Genomic DNA, 21377 nt, shown 5'->3' on the forward strand with positions numbered 1-21377 from the left:
CAAATTCAACTTCTTCCTACATAAGGCCATTCCCGACTTGGGTGAAAGGGGTAACCTGGCCTATGTGGATGATGTCCTGATAAAAAGTTCAACTGTGGAGGAACACATAGTGGAAATCCGTTATGTTTTGACCTAGTTGAGAGTTGCCGGAGCAAAACTGTCCTTCCAAAAGGCAAAGTGGTGCAGGACCCGTGTCAACTTCTTGGGACATGTAATAACTCCTGAAGGTCTCTGTCCCCAGGAGAAGAAAGTGGAAGCACTCCTAAAACTGAAAGACCCCACAACTCTGCGTGAGCTAAGAAGCCTCCTTCGACTGACTAATTACAGTAGGAAGTTCATTGAGGATTACGCAGAGGTCACAAGACACCTGATCCATCTGTTGAAGGGGGGGGTCAAGTGGGAGAGGGGTCCAGAACAAGCGGAGGCAATAAAACAACTCAAAAGAAGCCTCTCACAAGTGCCTTGCCTAGCTTACCCTGTCAAAAGCAGGAGTTCTTCTTGGAGACGGGGTTCTCGAATACATGCCTGACAGGAGTATTATATCAAAAGCATGACAAGGTCAATAAAGTCATCTTCTATGCAAGCAAGACTTTATCCTCTGTGGAGGAAAAATTCAACGATTGTGAGAAGGCACTCCTGGCACGGTGTGGGCATTAAAGAAATTACCAAGCGTACATCCAGGGGGATCAAATCATAGTGGAGTCTCCACACCAACCTTTGCAATACCTCCAAAGTGACAGAATCCGGGCAGAAAATCGAATAATTCTAGAATTAATTCCTGGATTCTGTCAATGCAAGGCTTTCCTATGGAGGTCAGGTAGGGCCAAAACAAGAATAGTCCCCTCGCGCAAGGTCTGGCTGACTTGCATGATTGTGCCAGATGAAACTGTCTCTAGGACGAAAGTCTTAAAAAACAGGACAACATGGAGGCGTACCTGAATTCCCTGCAAAAAGTCTATGAAGAAGACAAGTGCGAGGGAATTCCCACAATTTATGTGGACGGGTGCTCCTACTATGTTGACAACAACGGGGAAAAGGAACTGGTGGCCGGCATTGGGAATGCCTGAGTGAATGATGCACCGGAACCCACCGCTGGGTACAAAATCGGTCCGTGCAGTAGTCAGGTGGCGGAGTTGATCGCAGTTCATCAGGCCATGCTCACTGCCGTCCAACACCATCTCCACAAACTGGTCATAATCACTGATTCTGATTATGGCCGGAACGGGTTTCGTGGAGCACCTGGTAAATTGGAAAACCAGACGCATGCTCTGTGCTAACAACAAACCGCTTAAACATGGCAAGCTAATCCAAAATATTGATAATCTGGTCACCTCTACTGGGATGACCATATAGTGGAAGAAGATCAAGGGTCATTCCAGAATAGATGGGCCAGAAAAAACTGGAAACGACCTAGCTGATCAGCTGGCCAAAACCGGAGCCATCCAGGGAGATTTCCTTGAGATCGAGTCCCTGTTGGGGGAAATCCAGGTCACTGCTATCAGTAGGTCCCAGACAAATGGTCACAATGAACTCTCAACTGCCCAGGGGAGTAAGGAGACCCCGGATGCTGATTTAATCACCGCACAAAAAGGGGATCAAATAATTGGGAAATGTTATCAACACATTGAGGACCCTGAGAACTTTCATCTGATGGATACTGATTACATTGGGAAAGAGGATCTCAGAGTGTTGATGAAGTGTCCAAAAATGTTCTGAATCCATGACGGTTTGTTGGTAAGGAGATCCATCTCTGGCTGTGACCAGTGGGTGGTACCTACCTCATTACGAAGCCTGATGCTTAGATATGCCCATGACATGGCCACAGTCGGTCATTGGGGTTTTCACACTACTTTAGGAATCTTGCGGGAGGTTGCATACTTGCCACACATGGGGCAGGAACTCAACCAATACTTGAAGGGGTGTCTTGTGTGTGCACAATTTCAGCAAACCTCACTCACACACCAAGCTCCCCTCCAGAAGAGGGGGATGACACTGCCTTTGTCAGATTTACAAGAAAATTTCATCGGGCCGTGATTCACTCCTCTAGGGGGAACAAGTACATGGTAACAGTAACATGCATGTTTACTTAATGGGTGGAATGTCTCCTGACCCCAAATTGCAAGACAGAAACAGCCTCTGCCCTGATGATCAACCACATCTTCTCGCGTTTTGGCCTACCCCAAAGGATTGAGTCAGACCAAGGTAGCCACTTCACCAGCAAAGGAGTTGGTTGTAGTTTAAACACTCTACTACTGAATCGACTAAAAATGGAATCAATTAGGACCAACTCCCCAATCTATGTGGCATCAATTGACTTCTCACATGCCTTTGATAGTGTCAACCAACATATCTTATGGGCTAAACTTGAAGCTTGGGGGTGCCCGGCAAGTCTACTCGCTGCAATAAAAGAACTGCACTCAGATACAACCATGCAGATTAGACTAGACCGAGGCGGCACACTATCTAAACCAGTAAAAACATACAAAGGCGTGAAACAAGGGTGTCCTTTGGCAGCCATCATATTTAACCTATTTATATCGCATATAGGAGATACCCTTAATAGGGTTGTAACTTTTCCACCAAAAATCCGTGGTTCTCATATAGGATGGTTAATATATGCAGATGATTTAATACTCTTAGATGTTACTCCGATAGGGCTACAACGAAGGTTAGATGGCTTTGAAAAGTTCGTCATCGAAAATGATCTCTGCATAAATAAACAAAAATGTGAAGTACTGACACTACGAAATCTGTCAAACCAAAAAAGAGGAACCAAACAATTTGTTTGGTATCTAGAAAAAACACCTCTCAGAACATCATCCCACATCAAATACCTTGGACCCTTGATAAGTTCGAACATAAACGACGGACCATGGGTGGAAGAAACAAAAAGAAAATGCAAACAGTTAGCCTGTCAAGCCGCGATTATAAATAAAAAGTACGGAAAATTTTCAGCAAAACCAATGACCGACTTTTATCGACAAAAAACTGTCCCAGCTTTAATATACGGTGCTGAAAACATGTTTGGTTGTCCATATGAATTGTGGGACACACTGGAAAACATTTTCTGGACTAGAGCACTACATCTACCAAAGGGCTGTCCCACAAGCAACATACGATACAAACTGGGGCTGATATCAATAAAAGCGAGGGTGAGTTGGAATGCACTTACCCTGTACAGGAAGACTTATTTAGACAATCCAGCTCCACAATTCAAAATCCTTCAAAACCCAGCCTCTGACTTACAACATACGGTACTATCAGAGTGGAGTAATCTTTGTATAGGGCTAATGGACATAAATAATATACAAACCGAATCTCTGATAAAAAACCCTGATAAATCAAAACGGACGCTATGGAGATCAGATTGGCATCGAACCTCTCTAGAGCGAGAAAGCTCACGTTTAATGAAGGATGTTCCACCAGAAGCCCGAGAGTATGACAAACTACAGTCTTACTTAACTCAATCACCTGATCAAAACACCAGATTACTGTTTTTGCAATTCCGACTCAATCTGTTTCAGACCAAAGACCGTACAAAATCTTGGAAGCAGAACGAAAGCTCAAATACAACATGTTGTTTTTGTAATCACTCAGTGGAGACTCTAAAACATCTGACTCTATTTTGTAAAAAGTTCAGATCATTACGAACTAAACTGTTTGGACCACTCTTTAAAGAATGCCAAACTTATAGTGCCATGGACTGGTGGAAAACCATGTTCGATGGCTCAAACCGAAAAGTCATGTTTGGACTGGTAATGTTTTTAAAGGATCTAAAAACTTGTTTAACCAAGGCAAATCCCACATCTGCTTCGCAATTAATCTAGCCAAAATGAATCTATGAACATGGCGGAAGATGTCTGAGAAACTTATTGCGTAAGCGTGTGGGTCTGTAAAACGATAGTAATGTGACTGAGAAAGAAACATTTTAAAGGTTTATTTCGAAACCAAATTAAAAAAAAAAAGTGATGACAAAGATGTGGGAGATACTTGGGGTAAAAAGGAAACATCACATTGCATACTGCTGCCTCTAGTGGGGAAGTTGAGAGGTACAATAAAACCATTGTGAGCATTCTAAAAAGGTTTGTGGCAGATTGTAGGCCAAGTTGGGACATCCGATTACCTCTTGTCCTGATGGCCATCAGATCTACACCTTCTTCTGCGACCAAGAAGTCTCCATTTGAGCTAATGACTGGATGAAGGATGGTGCTACCTCAGCATCTGCTCCACAGAACACAAGAGCAGACACTGATAAACGCCTCCACAACACATGAGTATGTTGAGAATCTAGGAAAACGCCTTCAACATGCTTTTGAGTACGATTAGCGGAATCTGGAAAAATCTGCAGAGGGGATGAAGACTCAATATGACTTAAAAACAACCAAAAAAGAATACCAAGTAGGAGACAGGGTCTACTTGGACAATTTCAAATGGAACCAGACCAAAGAGCGGACATTTTTACCAAGCTGGCGCAGACCTTTTGAAATTGTAGATAAAATTTCACCTGTCGCCTATAGAATCTGCATCCCCAAAAGAGAACTGACAGAAGAGAAATGGGTCCATATTAACCAGCTAAAGAGTTGTCACCCTAGGCACACTTTGCAGCAAATTGAGGAGCCCAGAGAAAATCTGGAGAATAAGACCAAGCAAGAGAAGAATCAGAAGGGAACAGATTGGTTTGTAGGTATATTTAATTAACAGGGAGTACATTTTTTCTTCATTGTCAGGAAGAAAGGGTTTCCCCAAAATTCTAGCCAAACCCATAGTTATCTGTGTCTTGTGAGTGATAATTTTCTTGTTGTCTGAATACTGTCATTATTGCAATGCATGTGTGTCCCACTGCTGTCAACCTTCCTGGAGGGCAGTCAGTGGGAACATGTAGTAACCGGTTCTTATCCATTTTTAAGAGATTCATACTGATTGCACCCTTCATAGACCAAGGAGGACCTCCCTGGTGACCTGGAAAAGAGAGATGGAAGAAAAAGCTGGGGGTGTCGCTCAACACCACAAAGGAAGACCTCAGGGAAAGCTGTTGGTGTCGCTCCCTAATCCAACGAGAGACAACGCGAGGATTGTGGCGTACCACTCCGTGATGGAAGAAGGACTCCTACCTGATGAATCCCACTTTGCCCTACTGATGAATCCCACTTTGCCCTACTCTCCCTCGACAAAAGGTTTCTGAAGTCGGGGGGGGGGGGGATTTGTGGTAAACTTTGACCCACTGAGCAGAATTCCCATCCATAACCAAGCTGCACTTCTGCAGTTAACAGCAACATGGCTATGCTGGCTCCATGGAGCACCATTGCATCAAAACTGCGTTTTGCATCGACAAAAAGATGGCCACCCCATCTTGCCAAACACCATTGGGCCAGTTGGAACAGGGGGCCCACCGAGAAAGGTGCCAGTTTGTTCTTGGGTGCACCCAAAAGAAGCGAATCAAAGCAGCGCTGCTTGCAAAAAGCTCCCATTGAAAAGGGAATATTTTACACTGAAAAGGATGCTGCCCTGATGCTATTTTCAACTAATCTGCACCACATTGTTTTTATCAAAAAGACCCTGCCATGCCCATCTATATCCACATTGTGCTTCAGCAAAAGAAAGCATGATCCCTGAATGACAGGCTGTTCCAGCCAAATCTGTAAAATCAAATCAATAGAAACTTAATTTTCAGCCACAGAAAACGCTTGACATTTGAATCACAAAATGTCAAAAAGATCAACGCTTCAAAGAAACCCAAGCTCTCTGGGCCTATGTCAATTTCAGTGCATCTGTGTTTCAAACACATTGCTGCATACAAGAAACTAAATATGGCTACAGAACAATGTGGGAATACAGATGGAAGAGAAAAACCGAATTTGAAAGGAAAATGCCAGCAGTCACCACATGTTTAAATGTACTTTTGCAAATAAGAAAAATACCTGTTTAAATGTGCATGTTGGATAAGGACCTGCCCTTATCTAGCAATGCAAAGGGGATTGTGCTGTGAAACATTTATGGGAGGTTTTATTCAACAGGCTTTCTTCTGATTTAGAACAAAAATAAATAAAATAAGGATTTCAATTGCATTGACTACATGGGGGAAATCAGCCCCAAACAGGTTTCTGCTTGTGGTTTGCTAGCAACACAAGGCCCCTCGCAGTAGACTCTAGGGCACACATGAGTCATAATTGCTACGTTGGCAGACTTTTGTCTGGGCCGAGGCCTCTTAAAATAGAAATTCTGGGACACCAAACTGTGAAGTGGAGAAGTGGCAATAAACATTCAATCAAACTGGGAAACCCCCATCCCCACCCTGGGCTGAAATGACAGTCGGTAGTAGCTGAGAAAAAATGGGCCAAGTGAAGGAGAAAGGCCCACCCCATTTGTTTCCAAAGACCATGTTATTAATAAAATGTTAAGACTTTTATCTTTGCAGCAGGACTTAGCAAAAATGTAGAAAGTTGTAATTTACGTGGCTTTCAAATAAGATATCTTGGCTGTCAATAGCATGTATGGGACACACATGCCAGAAAAATGTGAATCATGGGGAAAGGACACATGATGGAATGTTAAAAATTAACAGAGATATGCCCTATGATAATATGTACACACAACTAAAGTTATATTAAGTAGAATATGTCTCACTAAAAAGTGTGAAAAGCTGGTGAAAGGACGAAACAAAGTCTCACAAACTGTAGAATTGGACTGTCATGCTCTGTGTGAAATATGTAATCTGCCTAGGTAATTTGTAAAGATACCAACATTGTGTAAATGTGTGATATGTGAAGAATGATTTTAGCTAAATAAACTGTGGGATGATCCCATGTATTGTAAACCCACATCATAAAGCTGATGTCAGGTCTCTAAAAGTCCAATCAGCTGACGCAAAGGTGGTAACAATCACCCCTGACGTTTAGGGGCGTACTCAGCCTAAGCATGCCCTACCATATAATTCTATGATGTCACCATGTTTTATATAAAGGGTGGCTAACAGAACTCTAGACAGACTCTCTCCTGAATTTCCAGTGCCTGCGTTCCTGATCTTCTGTCAGATTCTAGATTCCACTACAAGGCCAAAGCATAGCTGGCCCTACTCCAGCAAGGACAAAGCATAGCTGACCCTAGCTCAGCCAGGCCTTGATCTAAAAACTTCACTAACCAAGGGGCAAGACTGTGGTACCCTTTGTGGGGAGCATCCTGTGATTAGTCCAGCTTCTTGCCCGCTAGCTGCATGCCTGTTGTATCTCTGCCATTGAGCTGTACTTGCTGTCCAGTGACCAGAATTGCCCAGCTGTTTGCTACCTGGTGATCCGAGCTGTGCAGTGACCAGAACCCAGTTGACTTTTCCAAAAATTCAAACACAAGCGAGGACTGTGAGTATTTTCAATCCCATAGAAACACATAGCTATCCCATCTTGATCCTTTTGTCTTTATTCCACTCTTTAAGATATCTTATCCATGCCTTGGTAATTTGTCCGAATGTCAGAATTCATTTTGTCCTTGATTCCCCAGTGTTAGCCCCATTCTTTCATTCACTCCATCTTGTTTGTTTGTTTGTTTGTTTATTTTATTTGTATAGCGCTCCAGACCAGTGGGTAGATGTGTGCATAAAGAGTTCAGTTACAGGAATGAGGTATGCATTATACATGGTGCAACAATTACAAATTACAGCAATTTACATTATTTACAAAACTTCAGCAGGTTCATAGGAGATTCAGAGGTGGTCACTACTCTTTGTTCAATAGCCAGCTAATAACCTGTTTCCTTAAGGCTGGGAAGGACTCAATGGTTTTGATATTGAGGGGTAGGGAGTTCCAGAGAAGTGAGGCAAGCACTGTGAAACTGGAGCCCCCTGCTCTATTTAATGTGAATCTAGGCACTACCAAGCATAAGGAGTTGGATGACATGGTGATTCTGGGAGCAGATTTCATAGTGAATTTTTTGGTGAGATATGGTGGGGTAGGTTGTTTAAGGCTTTGTAGGTGAGGCAGATGGTTTTGAGGTCAATTTGTTGTTGTATTGAGAGCCATTTGCATGCTTTCCTAGTTGTGGAAATGTGCTCTCTCTTGGGATGTTGAGTGCTGCGCGCAATGCGTTATTCTGGAGAACTTGGAGTTTCTTACTTATTGATTGGTTGGCACCTAGGTATAGGCTGTTGCAATAGTCCAGTTTGGACTGTATGAGTGCTCTGGCAAGTGTGAGGCAGCTATGGGGCGAGAGGAAAGGTCTGCAGGCTCTTATCAGTTTGCCAGTGTAGGCGGTGGCTGATGCGATCATATTAATTTGTTTGGTGAGGTTGGTGTTGGCATCAAAGTAAAAGCCTAGGGTTTTCACACTATTAACAATGGGGATGGTGTTACCGTTGATAATAATGTTTTTGTAGTGAGGACTGAGTTTGGACAGGTTGCTGGGAGAGCCGACTAGGAGAAGCTCTATCTTCTCATCATTTAGACAGAGGCCGTGAGTGGCCATCCATGCCTGAATGATGGAGAAGATTTCATTGATTCGGGTGGCGTCTGTGTTGTAGTTGCCTGAGATAGTGAGGAGTATCTGGGTGTCGTCTGCTGTTAGTGTAGGTGACACCCAGATGGTCCAGTTTGTCGAATAGTGGCTTTGTAAATATGTTGTACAAAGTCGGGGAGACACAAGAGCCTTGTGGGACTCTGCATGTGACGGGGATAGGGTCTGCTGCTGATGTGGTGGAGAAGGCTCTCATGGTTCTGTTCGCTAGGAAGGATTGTATCCAGGAGGTGGCGGAGGGGGAGAAATGTGCTGCGCTAGATAGGTGACTGCAAAGGATTTCATGATCGACTAAATCAAAGGCTGCCGATAGGTCTAGTAGGAGTAGGATAGCGGCCTTGCCTTTGTCTTTAATTTCATCAATCTGGCTTTTGAGGTCCACAAGGGCAGTTTCTGTACCATGTAGAGGTCCGAAGCCAGATTGACGTATACCTAGGAGTTGGTTGGATTCTAGATGCTCCTGGATTTGGAGGTAAGCGACTTTGTCCAATATTTTTAGCAGGAATGGGACAGTTGTGATGGGTCTATAGTTAGTGGGTATGGCTGCGTCAAGGGATTGTTTTTTAGCAGGGGGAGAACCCAGGATTGTTTTAGGTTGCTAGGGACTGAGTTATTAGCGAAGGAGAGGTTAATAAGTTAAGTGATGAAAGGGGATAGGTCTCTGGCTGCATCTTTTATTATCTGGGTGGGACAGCTGTCCCCTTTGCAATTAGATGGTTTTAAGGAGGAGATGATTTTTTGGACTTCTGTAGTAGGGACTTTTTTAAAGGTGAAGCCTGTATTAAGATCGGTGGGTGGGGATGAGCTTGGGCTGGTAGACTTACTACTAAAGAGTTGTTGGCATTTGTCCTCAATTTTAGTTTGAAGTCCTATGATTTTGGAGTTAATGGCGTTCTGGATGCTGGTGCACCAAGGCTTGTCTTTTATGCAGGTGTCTGCGGGTGGATTTGGGTTCTTTAGTTCCTTTAGAATTTTGAAGAGTTCTTTAGTGGAAGAGCCTGCCTGATCTATCCTGATGTTGTAAGCGTCTTTTTTGGTGCAAATTATCTCCTTTTTGTATAGGGCGGATGTATTCCTGAGGTTGGATTTGTTTTCCACAGATTGGTTAGTTTTCCATATGAGTTCTAGTTTAGCTTTTTTTTAACTGAGTAGTTTAAATTCTGGGGTTTACCACAAATTTAAATGGCCTATTGGTTTACTTTTGCGTAGTTTCAGGGGGGCAATGGTATTAAAGGAATTGGCCAAGGACTTGTTGAAGGTGTCAACCAGTAGGTTTAGTTCAGCATTGGCCGGTAGTGCATTTAGGGCTGGTAGGACCAGTGGTAGCAAGGCCTCGGCCGTAATGTTACATTTGTTTCTGGTCGGGCACGCAGGTGCCATAGGCCATTTTTTGGGAGCTACCTGATAGATGTTGATTTCGAGGGGGATAAGGTAACAGTCTGACCATGTGAGGGGTTGAGGGTCGCTGCATATGGTGTTTAGTGTTGCCACCCAATCTATAATTCTGCCTTTCTGGTGAGTGGGTAGGTTACTGTGTTGAGTGAAACCGTGGTCGGTAAGAGCGTTTGCTAGTGATGTAGCTGGGGCGTCATTCGGGTCGTTGTAGCCAAGATTAAAGTCACCAAGAGAATAGATTGTGCTAGCGGCTTGGAGTTTTCAGCAATGAGCGACGTGATATCTTCTTCAAAGACTCCAGGTGGGCCTGGTGGTCTGTAGATAAGGTGAAGTGTGATTGTACTTGTGGGAGAGGTTTGTAACTTGACTGGGAGTAACTCACAAGATTTAAGTGATGAGGAGGAGACTGATCTGCAGCCAAGTAGTGATTTAGAGATGAATGCTACGCCACCTCCCCTACCGTTAGGTCTATCAGCTCTGAGGATGGAGTAGTTGGCAGGGATGGCTATAGATAGGTATGGTCCTGATGCCTCATGTAACCACATTTCCGTTAAGGCAAGGAAGTCAAGATCATTAGTTAAAATGGTGTCGGCCACTTCAGTAGGGTATGCCACCAGGGATCTGACATTGAGCAGGGCTCCTTCAAGGGGCCGTGGATCAGGCTTGTTGAGGGTCTTTGGTGGCTCCTGAGTTGTGGAGTTGTAATTGGTAGAGTGCTTGCTGGTTTTCGGGTGGAGTCTTGTGGCAAGTCTGTTGTTGCGTGCTATGATGTTGGGGTTAGCGGTGCATATGATTTTTTGGGCACCCTTTGGGATGGGGGTCTTAGTGATGAGTTTAGTGTGGTTAGGCTTGGTGGTGTCCGGGACGCTGCCTAGGACATTATGTCTGAAGTGATTGGAGGTTTTGTTGGAGATAGTGTTGGCTGGGAGGCTAGTATTTTTGGCTAAGGTGTGGTGATGGAGTCCGTTCGGTGAGAAGGGTGGCCAGGAGGGTAGGAACGGTGTGGGGCAGGGGATGGGGTAGTGTCTGGGGCATCCGAGGTTGGCTAGGCCGTCCTTGAAGGCAATGAAGGCATTGCCACTACAGGGAACATTGTTCTGTATGACACAAAAGGGGAACATGGTTAGAGTGAGCCAGATGAACATGGTCTAGTCACAGGGTTGTGCAGTGAAGGACCAATGGACTTTAGGTTAGGTGCAGGTGGTGGTGGGGCAGTACAGATTTGAGAGTGCATTGGTGGCCTGAAGTGCAGTGAGGCAGTAACTAGCATTGGCATTACACTTAGGCTGAGCTGCAATAAAGCGGCAATTGGGAGTGTGGGCGCATTTTTAGGATGGAATACCAAAGGCAACAGCGTTGGCAGTACACTCTGAGCTTACTAATAGCAATAGGGCTAGAGTACTGTAGGCAGCAACATTGGCAGTACACTCTGAGCTACTAAAAGCAATTGGGCTAGAATGCAGTAGGCAGCAACATTGGCAGTACACTCTGAGCTGCTAAAAGCAATAGGGCTAGAATACAGTAGGCAGCAACATTGGCAGTACAATCTGAGCTGCTTTAAGCAATAGGGCTAGAATACAGTAGGCAGCAACATTGGCAGTACACTCTGAGCTGCTAAAAGCAATAGGGCTAGAATACAGTAGGCAGCAACATTGGCAGTACACTATGAGCTGCTAAAAGCAATAGGGCTAGAATACAGTAGGCAGCAATATTGGCAGTACACTCTGAGCTGTTAAAAACAATAGTGCGGCATTTGGATATGTGGGCACATTGTTAGGCTGGAATACAATGGGCAGCAGTGATGGCAATACACTTAAGGCTAATGCAATTCCAGGGGGCAAGATGTATATTTATTAGGCAGGATGCAGTGAGGTAACATATTGGGGGGAGGTACTTTCAGCTATATGAGGAATTAGGTTACAGTAGGCCTGCAAAGGGGTGATGGTGCGCGGCTCTAGCAGTCATTCAGGCTATTGCATTATCTGTGTCTTGTTGGGAATTATGGAAAGTTTCAAGATGTTCCATCTGGTTTGAGAGAGGTAGAGTCGCTGATAGAGCGAGTGATAACAGTTTCTTGAAGGAAAACGTGCCACAGGGCAAGTCAGTACAGTGCAATAAGGGTACACATAGGTGTTGCAAACAAATGACCAAACAACGTGATAGAGCGTTCATGCGGTAACGTTCACAAATCAGTATAGTGCCCAGTAAATTACAAGGGTGCAGCATACGGTTGCGGCAGAGTTAGGAGGAGCTTGAACCCTCGGTGTGCAGCCATGAGCAGAGAACAGGAAAATGCATAACGGGTGGTTGCATAGTCGCTCTAGGTGGGCGATGGTGCGGGCGGTCAATGTGCGTTCCTTCAGCAGGTCGCGAAGTGCTACCGTAACAGTGTCAGCGGCAGTAGCGAAGTTAAATGCACCCGTTGCAGTCAGGAACGCAATCAGTAATGGATGCTATATATGCGTCGGTAGCACTGATAATAAAGGCATACAAGGTGACATAAAGTTTACGGCATGTTTAGCACGTGGAAAAGGGTAGGAGCATAGTACAGACTCGCACGGTAAACGACGTGGCATGCAAAGCTTTCAAGTTTATTGACAACCTCAAGTCACGCAATGGTTAAAATGTCAATATAGAAGCTTGCAGCTGGAAAAGGAATATGGATGACAGATAGTCTTACTGTATCGGAATCGTTTCGCCGATCACGTGCGGTCCACGTTAAGGCTCGGCTTTGTTCATTCATGCAAGGTGTAGGTAACAGTTTCGGTGCAAAATGGGCAAAAAGGACCTGACGAACGGCGAGGAAGGCTGAGGACAGGCTTGGGACAGGAAGCCTTTGTGGTCCTGCCTTTGTGGGAGTGCCGGCTCTCGCCTCCCGGTTTCCTATTGGCCCTTGGAAGCAGGCTGCAGCCAATCAGTGGCTGTGTGGGGCTCAGCATAGGAGGTCAAAGGTGCTGGTGATCATAAGTTTCGACGGGCGGCCATCTTGGAAAGGTGAAGCCTCATGGTCATCAATGGAGTTTTACCTGCATAAAACAGTTGTTAAGGCCAGTAAAAACGATGGCCAGATATAATTAGCTCTTGTATGCAGGTAGAGCAATTGTGGCAGCAGACTTCAGCATAAATTCGGCCTCAGGGGTAGTTGGAGATTTTCGAGCTGTTGGCCAGCACAATCAGCCTTAAGGCTTACCTTGCATCAGGATGTGCCTGGCCAGCTTCTCCAATGGCAGGCACTGCTCCTGCAGTGTGAGAAGGGGAGCTCCTGCTCCTTCAGAGGGATGGTGGAAGTCAGGTTGGGACAGGCTTGGGACAGGAAGCCTTTGTGGTCCTGCCTTCGTGGGAGTGCCGGCTCTCGCCTCCCGGTTTTCTATTGGCCCTTAGAAGCCGGGCTGCAGCCAATCAGTGGCTGTGTGGGGCTCAGCACAGGAGGTCAAAGGTGCTGGTGATCATAAATTTCAATGGGCGGCCATCTTGGAAAGGTGAAGCCTCATGTCATCAATGGAGGTTCACTTGCAGAAAACAGTTGTTAAGGCCAGTAAAAACGGATGGCCAGATATAATTAGCTCTTGTATGCAGGTAGAGCAATTGTGGCAGCAGATTTAAGCATAAATTCGGCCTCAGGGGTAGTAGGTAGGTAGGTAGGTAGGTATCTTGTAACTCCTTAGCAACATTTTGAATAAGTTAATTAATTGCCATGCAAAGAGAAACGCGGCATGGAGCAGGTCAATGCAGCCTACTTAACCTGTTTCATAGGCAGCACTATCTAGCCTTGATAATCTAGCTTTAGTAAAACTTTTCTTTCTTTCCCAGACGATTTTCTCTCTTTCACAGTTTCATTTTGCCAAAATCGAAACTCCTTTTATTTTGCAAATCTCATCCAAATCTTCATCTACAACCATCCTTTCACTTTTATATTGTCCCTGTGATGTGCATATATCCCCCAGTCCAAAAACCGCATTCCAAATCTGAGTATTTCACCTGTTTTTGATAAAAACCGTTTGTGTCATTTGAAACGGCAATTGAGAATAAAATGCAACTTTCCAATCTGTGATTTGGCTTCATTATGTTCTTACTTTGAACTTGTTTTTGAACTGTATGCCTTTTGTTGAAAACTTGCCTTGTGATTGCCAGTGTTTATATATTCCTGCTATTATGAGAAATCATATTTGCCTCATAGATTTAACCACACATTCATTATTTATTTGCCAATTTCCGAGTAGTCATTCTATGCCATTGCAAAGGGTTTTTGCCTCTTAGTTTGGGGAAGGTCAGATTTTGATTCTGTTTGCTGCACAATATCCCTGACTCCCTGCTGCTTCTTTCTGTCCATTCCAAATTTGATTCATATATTGGTTTGGCAGGGCATTGCAGGGGGAAATCTTAACTTAGGTGCTATCTACCCAAAGAGAAAAAGTGCTCCTATCCATTTGTGCTTTGTATATGTTCTTGTAGAAGGTTAACCAAGTGTATTGCTTCAGTTTTCATTGTAATTATCACCCCATTGGTGATTGCTGTCCAACATTAAGATTTGTATGAATTTCTTTGAAATTTAAAAATAATTAAATATTGCATTTCCACCAACCGGCCTGGTTCATGGTCCATTGTGAGCTGGGGTATTTGAAAAAGGCAGTGTGAGAAAAAAAAGGTTGTGTGCCATCTCAAATTGAATTTGCATAAAATAAAGAGAAAACATTCCAATTGGGCGCTACATCCTAGGCTACCACCAAGGTGTGTGTCGCCCGATTGAAATCACTGGTGTCGTGCATGTCGCGATTTCCGGTTTCCAACATATCTGGAAAATGGGGGCGGGACTTCCTGCAGAGGCATTCAGCTGCTCCTCTACATATTGTCGCAGTGACTGTTCCATTTGCTCATCTCCACATCCTGGTCAGAATGTCCCTCACACTCTCCCTATTGTAAGAAGCTCACTGTTTCCTGTCAAATCTGATTTATTTTCTGCAAAACAAGGGGGGTTCTGGGAGTCCCTCTACCGGCACAAACATGGCCCATTAACCTGTTCTTGGGTGGATGGCCCGCGGGAGAGTCTCAACAAAGTCTTTAGCTCACTGTCCCTTTCACAGAGAAGACATTTCCCTGCATATCAGTCTTTGTCCTCCCAGGGGCAGTCCAGCACCGAAATACTAGGCAATTCTGCTCTGAACAAGAGTATCAACAGCAACCCCATATACGCGTTTCGGCCTAGTCGGGCCTCATCAGTGAGGTGGAGCTGCGTCTCTCTAAGAACAGTGAGCAAGAGGTCCATGTCTGGAGTCCCCTGGTAACCTAGGGTGAAACCCATAGTTACGTAATATGCAAAACAATGGGGTTTCTGTAAGTCCCTCTACCGGCACGAACACAGGCCATTGACCTGTTCTTGGGTAGATGGCCCCATTTTACCAAATGTTATGGTATCCCCTAAGCCTATCAGTGCTCTGCCTGTATTGTACACAAAGGTATCCTCATTGAGTGAAAAACCTAAACACACAGATACACGAATGACTCATGCTCCCAACACACCCCTCAATTCGGGAGAGCTTCTCTCTAAACATTCCTTCATCCCAGCAATAAAAAAATGACGGACTTCTCCCTATGGCCACGAAAACCAAAAAGTGCAGCAAAGTTATCTAGTACCACCAGAATTATCGAGATATTACAAAAATGTACCAATGCATCATCCACATGCAAGGATACCACATGATTGCAGGAATCAACCTTCATGCCAGAAATAGTTCCTAAAAAATCCTGCTAGGGGTCCCAGCTCCATATCGAACACTATTGGTGACACCGGGCAACCTTGCCTCATGCCTCTTTCGAGAGTCCATTTGCTGGAAATCCATTTTTCTAGTTCTCACTCTGGCCAGGGGCGTGTTGTACAACACACTTATCAACTTCAGAATATTCAGCCAGACTCGAACATTTCCAAACCCTTAAACAACCACTTACACTCTTAAGAGTCAAACAGTTTAATAGTGTCCAGAGGAATTATCACAGATTCTTCTTGTAATGCAGTGTCTTATCTATGACATGATGTAGCCTCCTACTGTTTATGGAGTACGGTCTTCCCCTTCACTGGTCCAAGTGTGTAAAAGTACTCAGGCATCTAATATGTTTAAAACTTTATAACGAAGTTGCATCTAACAGACGTTTTTCCTCATAGATGTGTGTTGTTTTCTTTACAGATACTTCCCTATGGAAGGATCACGCTGATCTGAAATGCATTGGACATTATCGTCTACCTCTGACTTCATTTTAACAAATGGATACCATGATATTAAACTTGTATAAAAACTGAAAGTGCAACTCAATATTTACTTTAGTTGATTTGATCAAGTGCTTGTCATTACTGGGACACACCCAGTACCAAGAAGGTGTATTCTTGGGTGCTTTCAAGTATTTATCACAGGAGAAAGAAGGACTACCTTGGTCTCAGGAGGATAGCTCAGGGGCAATGTGCTTGCCTTGGAAGCAAGATGACACAGAGCACCACAGGTTCGATCCCCAGGTCTGCGTATTAAGCGCGTTATAAATAACCTATCATATCACAGTGATTCCCAGATACAGTCTTATGAACTCCAATAAAACAGGCGTTAACACAACAGTACTGCCAGTCATAATCCATCAGTAAATCCGCCAGACTGAGTGGCAGTAACAGTAGCTAAATGTTAAGGTAGTTCCACAGAAAAGCAGCAGGAATAATGCCAAATGCCCGTTGTTTTTCTGCTAATGCATTTAGGCAATTTGTTACATTTATGGGGGCATATTAGATACATGTTGGGCGATTTCACTTACCTTTTCCTAAAGGAAAGACTGTTTGCTTTTTCAACAATTTATGGTAAGTGTTCTTACTCTGGCTGCTGGCTCTGTAACTCATAGTCCCTGGCGATGCCTGGAGAAGGAATTTGGAAAGATAATTTACTAAGGGAATGGCCAATCCACCGTCAGAATAATTTGCCCAATTCATACTATAGAGAAAACCATGCGTTTTAAAGCGCCATGCGGCTCCCAGAGTATCTGTCTATTAGTTAGGCAGGGAAAATAAAGCAGATGCAACCAAAGCACAGCAGCTGAAAACAGAAGAATAAAAACAGATTGATGAGGATAAATTGTGAATCAGCAGGGCATGCGCACATTCGTATTCACTCCCTCTATTGAACCTGCGCATGGTTAGTTATCCCTCTGCGTGGGGATAACCAATGTTAGCTCGTTGACCCTTCTCCAACCGCCCGCATTCGGCCTCCATGGACTTGCCATAGGCAATGTGGCCTGCCTTTAACACTGACAGCTGCATTCTATCTACCAAATATATTTCCTAAACAGATGGGACAGGGTATAATCACCATGTGGTAGCGGTGCAGCATTGAGATTTGCCTTGCCCCTATCCATAGTTCCCAGATCTCAGGAAAACCTCCAGCAGACGCGCTCAAATCAAATGATAGGCGGATTCAAGGGATCTATGTTGACCTAGAATTGGTAGTGCGTGTAATTGGGAAGCGGGCTTGCGGGGGGAGTTGAGAATGTATCTCACATGCACCAGTCCAGGCCAGCGTATTTGCTTTTCTTGGCCAGCAGAAAAAAAAGCAATCAAGGCACATTTCAATATATGATTAAAACAGAAGAGATTAAACGGTGTCAGACATTGATCCAATCGGAAAGTGGAAAGGCAGCAATAATAGGATGCTGAGGTTTCGTGAGGAGAGCGAGAACATTGAACTTTTCTTTAGTGGCAGTGAGCTTCGTATTTCGTTCTGTTTTCTTTAATGCCATTTCTCTAATGGTCCCCGCTTGTTTTAGGTAGCTGTCAGCAACCCTGGTGGGGAGTGGAGGGTCCTGATACTATCCCTCCTTAGGGGCTGGCAAGAGAATTATAGAGTGTGCATGTGTTCGGGTGTGTGCACCATATGTGTGCATGAGTATGTGTGCACGCATGCCCAAGCGCATTTCTGTGCATATGTGTGTATGTGAGGTATGTGTTGTGTATTGTTCGCATGGGATAGGGAGAGAAATGGACTGGACCAGAGATTAGAAAGAACATTATTCTGAACAGTCAACTGTTAAAAATATAAGCATTTAAATATGGAAAGAAACCTGGAGGCACTCAGCTTCCTAATCCTTTTGGCCAAACTGGTATGTATTCTCTCAGACCCAGGAAAACCAGGTGATCCTGTTTCCAGTTCTGAGATGACGCTATTTTCATGATCTACATAAATGTTTATAAATCAGTTGGTGGTAGGGGGATGATCTGCTGCAGGAACAGACTTGCCCATAGGCACACAATCCTGCGAGGAGAAGAAAATAAAGTCTCAATAAAATGGAGACTGAGTGAGACACCTGAACCGGAAGTTAGGAAATACAATACATACATTTTTGTGTAACTGCACTCATCTGTTACAAAGCTCTCCAATATAAGGTTTCCGATTGCTTCCCAAAGTTTTGATAGATTTCCACGAGGACTTCAGTTGTCCAGGGTGAAGGTAAGGGAGTTCCTTGTGTGCACCGCAGTGGTCGTCATTGGAGGAAGGCATTTTATGTAGCCAGATGACAGAAGATGGACGGTGAGACTCATTTGAATTACAACCAGGAAGAAATCCAAAGCAGGGCAGTTAAGCCACCACTAACCACACGTTTTTTGTTGTTTTGTTTCTCCCTTGAAATGACCATTAATAGTAACCTTGTAACTCGTCATGCTTGCTTCTGAGTAAGCACACATTTATTTTGAAACTGTTTAGCCATATGATGAAGAGTCATACATTGCATTTGCTCATATCTAAGAGAGCTGACTTTTGGCTTTCTCTGGCTGTTGAACAGGCACTTTGAACTGCACCAGTGTCATTTCTAAGATGGAAAAATATGCAACGGTGGTTAGTCATTGTGATTTAAGTCAAATGAGGTTTCCTGCCAAATACATAGGGCCATTGAGTAAGACTTTGTTTTACTCAATCTGACCATTAGCATTTCTTAATTAATTTATAACCTTGATTGGGCAGTGGTCTTGTACCACCTTATTATTACTGTTGGTCGAGTGCAGTTAGCTAACCTTTCTGCCCGAGCAGAGGAACAAATTAAGGCTATTGTGAACACCATCTCTTTCAGAAAAGGGAAACATAATGGTGGTCTTGCAGCAAATGAGTGAAGTGAATGAATCCCTCTTGCTCCCTTGGGTCTTCATTCATGTGTATTTATCAGACATTGTTACACGGGTGTGTGCCAACCGGCTCTAGTTGAATGGGTTCCAAATGTAGTTCCTGACCCCATTCTCCAAACCCAATCTCTGGTCCCCCTGTAGTCAGCCATCTTGTCTTGTTGCTTGCCAGCACCTACTGCAATAGTGAAAAATGTAGTTATGACAAGTGATTATTCTTTGACTCTCTTCCTTCTTACCCATTCCAGGTGTTTTTCAATGTTGTTTTTTCAATCTTCAAACGTTGCACCAAATCTTTCACCACTTCAGTTTCCCAGACAGAATCACAATGAATAATAGCTTCATTTCCAGTAGATTGGAGTCTTGCTTCTTTGTCTACTCAAACACCTGTTTGCTGAGCGCCAACGTGTACAAAATGTGGCAGCTATGATTTTAATGGGCAGATGGCACTTTGATTGTGTCCCCCCCAAAACACAAAGGGATATGTTCAAAATGAAACTACAGGTAATAAATTAAGTGGTTCACCTTTTATGGGAATCTACCAAAAAAGACTTCAGCTAATAGCCAGGATATCAAGTGATTTATGAAAATTACAAATCACAAGAATAGTACTCAAATTGTGGAGATTGGAATCCAAGAGACATTTTAGAGTGTTCTGTGGAACCAGTTGACACAGGTAAACAAAATAAGGGACATTATTTAAGCTGAGTTGAGAGGTGCAACGGATATCAGGCGACCCCTCTATCTAAGAGGCGTGGGAAATCATACATTCGTAGGTACTGATGAATGTATCCAAATTCCCCCCAACAGCCGCATACAAATGATGCACTATGTATGCATATACGTAAGGATCACGCATTACATTTACAGGGCTATATTTCTCTCCAGTTGTGTTTCTGCTATATGAAATCCTTACGGGTTTCCCCCCGCATATATGTTACAATTGACCTTCACAATTCGGTCAATTGTGAAAAGGTCAATTGTAATTCGAGCGATTGTCAAACAAACAATTCGTATACATCCGCTAAGAGTACACCCAACAATGGCAGTGGTGTCATGGGTGGCTTTCGTCTTCCTTCCGCACGGCCTCTAACTTCACATGGCAGGTAGTTTTAAAATAAAAAACAATGAACAGTCCCTCCACTGCCATGCTTAGGCCTAGAGACATAGCTAAGCAAGCTATCACAGCCCACTGCACAGGCTATTCTCAGAGGCACTGAGGTGTATTTAACAAGCCCTTGAGGGGCTGCAAGTTGGAGGTCCTCAATTCGCTATATGGAAGTCCTCACTGCCGTGATACTTTGTAAATCCCTGGGTAATTTTTGCATCTTATGTTGTCAAATGTATTCCATAACAACTAGGCAGATATTCGAATATCTAAAAATAGGAGGAACTTAAGGAAATGCATGCATGTGTGTGTGGATTTTATCACGCGTAATTCTAGCAGGCAGGACAAATAGTGCTGTACAAAGGGGGACACTCAAGGGGTTACACTTAGAGTGCAAGGGTAGCTGAGGTGCTGGAGATGGAGGAAACGATTCCATGCATATTTATCAGATATGTTTTAAGTTTTGATATAAAAAGAAGATGACTAAGGAAGCCTTTATGTCCGAGGACTCAACTTGTAAAGTTTGTAATGGCTGATATATTTTAAATCTTCAAAAATGTAAGTGAGAGCACAATCATCAAATCAAATGTGAATACGAGCCATGTTTGTACTCTGAACAGGAGCTGGAGTACAGAGTCCAGGCAGGAATGATCAGGCGTGAGTCATTTTATTTGAGTTATTGAGTATCTTGGCTGTGGAGTTGCACACAAGCTGAAGACAGCGTTCATTCCTTTTCATGTGTTCGCAGATTGTTGGGATGCAGGTGGAATGCCTGCTTACGTGTATTATCGCAGATTTATGCAAAACTCACTGCTTCATACACGCCCTTTGGTGCCAGGGGCTCATGCAGGTAGTGATTAACTGCAGTTTTAAAACACCTCTTAAATTACAATTAAATGTAATTTTCTTTTGTGTTCATGTTCACGTTTCAATAGTGAGCATCAATTTGCAGTACTACTGGTCTGTGCTTGCATACCTACATTTCACCATTTATATGCAATCCAAACTTTGATAATCATCACCACATATAGAAGGTAGGTGTGAAAGGATAAGTAGGGTGTTCACTTGTGGAAAGTGTATGGATAAGTATGGCATTTGCTTGTGAAAAGTGTATGGATAAGTATAGTGTTCGCTTGTGAAAGGTGCACAGATAATTATAGTATTTGCTTGTGATAGTGTCTGGGTGAGTATGATATTCACTTGTGAAAAGTGTTCAGATAGCTATGGTGTTTAATT

General features: G+C 43.7%; 1 protein-coding gene across 4 annotated transcripts in view; it reads right to left on the reverse strand.

Annotated features, from left to right (window-relative positions):
- Positions 1-21377, reverse strand: part of SYK (spleen associated tyrosine kinase) — a 556773-nt gene that overhangs the window by 99641 nt on the left and 435755 nt on the right. For all 4 annotated transcript variants that reach the window (XM_069625644.1, XM_069625645.1, XM_069625646.1 and 1 more), the window contains one exon: positions 16684-16780. In XM_069625644.1, coding sequence (XP_069481745.1) covers positions 16684-16780 — 97 coding nt within the window. The remainder of the gene's footprint in view (positions 1-16683; positions 16781-21377) is intronic.

Source organism: Ambystoma mexicanum, chromosome 6p (assembly GCF_040938575.1).
Source record: "Ambystoma mexicanum isolate Mex_15411 chromosome 6p, UKY_AmexF1_1, whole genome shotgun sequence".
NCBI lineage: Eukaryota > Metazoa > Chordata > Amphibia > Caudata > Ambystomatidae > Ambystoma > Ambystoma mexicanum.